The 3,511-nt window shown below is 34.1% G+C and overlaps 1 protein-coding gene across 1 annotated transcript in view; it reads left to right on the top strand.

Moving 5' to 3' along the window:
- The first annotated feature begins 1,312 nt into the window (after positions 1 to 1,312).
- LOC107099820 (adhesion G protein-coupled receptor F5-like) overlaps positions 1,313 to 3,511 on the top strand; it is a 15,678-nt gene continuing 13,479 nt past the window's right edge. Inside the window, exons 1-4 of the mRNA XM_015398092.1 lie at positions 1,313 to 1,414; positions 1,557 to 1,608; positions 1,698 to 1,838; positions 2,142 to 2,315. Coding sequence (XP_015253578.1) covers positions 1,313 to 1,414; positions 1,557 to 1,608; positions 1,698 to 1,838; positions 2,142 to 2,315 — 469 coding nt within the window. The remainder of the gene's footprint in view (positions 1,415 to 1,556; positions 1,609 to 1,697; positions 1,839 to 2,141; positions 2,316 to 3,511) is intronic.

Raw genomic sequence — 3,511 nt, 5'->3', positions numbered from 1 at the left:
AAGGAACAAGAAACAGCAGCCAAGTTGGGTGTATTGTGATTGTGACTATTTATGTGGGGGGATCTACAATGAAAGGCATGCGCAAAACGACTCAAGGGATGAATAAAGGCTTAATTATGCTTGATGCATGAAAATAAAGGCTACAAATTTTACACTAATTGCCTTTTTTCTGATTGCACCTAATACTGATTGATTCTAGGAGGGCATGTACGCATAGACTGCAAGCTTACAACACAACACCTCGTTTAGAATTAAAGAAACATCTTCAAATGATCTTTGTGTCATCCAGGCGTGGCAAAATCTGCCTTGAAAGACTTGTCCTTAAACATTAAAACAAGAATACAATAACATTAGTATGGCAACTTTTTGGCATATTTAGTATTTACTAAATATACTTCATGTTTTTTTAGATTAAGTCTTTAAGCAGTTTATTTAGACTCTCTTTTTTATTTACCAACAATATTGTACAACTACACATTCTCAAGCCATATCATGATAAAGACAAAGGTTGCATGGTTATAAAATCTTGAGTCATTTAGTAGGGCTGTGCAAGTAAAAAAAATGTGTGTTTTGTCTAAATAGCTCTTTGTTTCAACCCCGGGTAAATTTTTATGAACAGGTGCTCCTATGTCTAACTCTTGCTTTAAATTCTTAGGTAATGAAAATGATTTGCACTGTGAGGAGCTAGCAAGAAACATTTTTCTAAAGAAACATACCGGCCTTTTTATGTTTCTGTCTTGCATAGATTGGAGTCTAACTTCATACCTACTTACCAGAACAGTTCTGTGAATCTTTTCTGAAGCTTAATTTTGTAATAACAGCTATCTCCTGATATCCTTAACGCTACTCAAGTCCTTATATATTACAGTCAGAGAAGGTAGTAAAACATTTAAAGTCCTGTATGGCGCTTTTTAAATCAGCCACAATAATCTCATAAGATGAGGCACTACAGTTGTCAGGATTAATTTGGGAAAAGTTATTGGTTGATCGGAAAGAATAAATATGAACATAAGTAGTTTAAATAGATGTTTCCCTATGGAATAAACTTTAACTCTGATCTTATTTAATCCATAGATTCTATTTTTTATGTAAGTTCAACTACCAAACAGGTGTAAATGAAAAACATTTTATTGCAGTTTTTAAAAATATTATCTGAATGGGTTTTTGAACATGAAGATTTAACAAATGACTTTCCTTGCATCTTTAAATGGAACTAGCTTTATTTTAAAAATTGACACTATTCTAAGTAATTATGTTTTTTTTGAACATACCAAATGTCTTTGCAAAGATTATCCTTTCCTCTGCAGTGAGGATGGCTTTGCCAAAGTTGGCACAGTTTGCTGTTATCCTTTCTGTTATCTGCTACACTCTGGACAAGTCAGGATTCAACCCGTTGGTCTTCACCTTCTTTGAGGTCAGCATGAAAACAAAATACACATGAAACAGGTTTTAGGGCGTACTATGAAAATTTAATATATAATATAAACCTCTGATGTCTCTTTTTGAAACCAAAAATAGTCCCTTTGTCTGTGTTTGACTTTGGTGGATTTTTACAGGAATCAGTTGATTCTAAATCACCCAGCCTTTATGCCAGAGAAAAAAGAGAGAGTGAGTCCCTCCAAAACACAATGACCGTCATTCATCTGGAAACAATGACTGACTGTATTAAAGCTTCTTTCCATCTGTTTTCTCCCTAGCCGCAATAACCTCCACTGAATATGAGCTTGATGTCATTATGAGCTTTTCTGACTCAGCAATTCTCCAAATGATCACCGATTTCAATGTTTCCATATCAATCGACAATAAAAGTGAAATTTCCAGCCTTGTCATAACAACAGGTATCGTATTGTTTTATTTAGAGAAGGTCAAGCATTACAATAGAATTAGAATTGTTAGAAGTTAGAAAAATTTTCCTGAGTAACTTTTTGTATTTTAAGGAGTATCTTTCCTGCACAATATTGGTTAGTTGAGTAATATTAATATAAGTTATTAACAATCTGTTTATCTTAGATGAAGATAAAGGTTTCTTATCACCTAAGTTACATAAGACATCCATTTGTTTTTGTGCATGAGCATGTGCTGAGCATGTATCAGTCAGCTCTAAGAAATAACATATACATATACACTGTGCTTTTCCACAGTGTGCTCACTAGAAAAAGCTGGGTATCAGTGCAAGTGTGAGGAGAACTTTGCCTGGTCTTATAACACTTGCCTTACCTATGGAGCATGTGATGCCATCACTGGTGACACATGCGGCTGCATTAATGACCTTCCAGCTGATGGTCAGTCCTGTCAGTTCAACGGCAACCAAATAGGTGAGTTTGGAATCTTTTCAAAACACAGATCCCTACTGGATGCCAGGAAAGTATATCCTTTACTCAAAAAGATGCAAAAGAAGGAAACTATTGGTTTAAATGTTGCTTTGTTTTGGTTAAATTCCAGATTATTGACTGAGATAAGACTTGTTTTATGACTTGCTTACTATAGATCCCGATGTCTATAATAAAAAAAAAAATGCAAAAGCCTCATCGATTTGTAAGCTTTTCAGATGTGAAGCATAAAGGTAGATGCATCATATCAAAACACCTAATTATAAAGTTCTGTGTGAGCAAATAAATCAATTTTAGTTTTTCTAACTAAGCTAAAACTGTAAAAGGTTTACTATACAGAAAAGTCTTCTGAACCTGCAAAGATATTTGGTATAGGGGAATAATGGGTGAATGATTTAATGTCAGTGACAGAAAAACATTTTATGAGGCTTATTGCTGTGAATATACATTTAAGAACCTTGAGTTTGACATGCCTGGATATGGTTGTTTTTTAAATCAGCTGTGTTTTTTGAGTTTGATAATCAGTATTTGTTGTTTCATTTCAATTACACCTCTACCTTTTAACTGTGTAGTAATCTGTGTTGTATACCTTAAAGAAAATGATTCCTGATCATTTTAGTTGCTTTATTAAAGTAAGATGCCTTAGGCTGTCCTAAAACTGCTGCTTGACTTGCTTTAGCTGGAAACGAGGATGAAAGCATGTTAAGGCTTGCTTGGGAAACAAAAAGGTGTTGCACACAAACATGTTCAACTTGTTTTTCAGAAACAAGGAAGTTTAAAAGGTTTGCTTTTATTTGACTTCAATGAGATGTCAGGTCTTTATTTGCAGTTAAGTGAGGTCAACAAAATGTACATAAAGTAATTATAATAAATAACTTTGTCCTCTAGCATGACGATAGCTGATGTGGAAAATGTTGTTGGCTTCAATTTAGAAGAAGCTATGATCAAAAATGATCTTACCTATTGCATATTTTCACTAAGGTCTGTCTCTACTAATGACTGTGTGTTATTATTTTACAGTTATTACCAAAACAGCACCGTCATCATGATATGCAAACATACTATTTTGCTATTCCTCAACCCTATCCCTTACCCACACTGCCCTGGATGTTAACATGATAGTTCAGATATTTATATACATGTGGAGTTTGTGTGTTGCCTGCAGGAGATAATTTGTTTCA

The sequence above is a fragment of the Cyprinodon variegatus genome, unplaced genomic scaffold, assembly GCF_000732505.1.
Source record: "Cyprinodon variegatus isolate N-32 unplaced genomic scaffold, C_variegatus-1.0 Scaffold911, whole genome shotgun sequence".
Classification (NCBI taxonomy): domain Eukaryota; kingdom Metazoa; phylum Chordata; class Actinopteri; order Cyprinodontiformes; family Cyprinodontidae; genus Cyprinodon; species Cyprinodon variegatus.
This window is presented reverse-complemented; position numbering and strand designations above follow the sequence as displayed.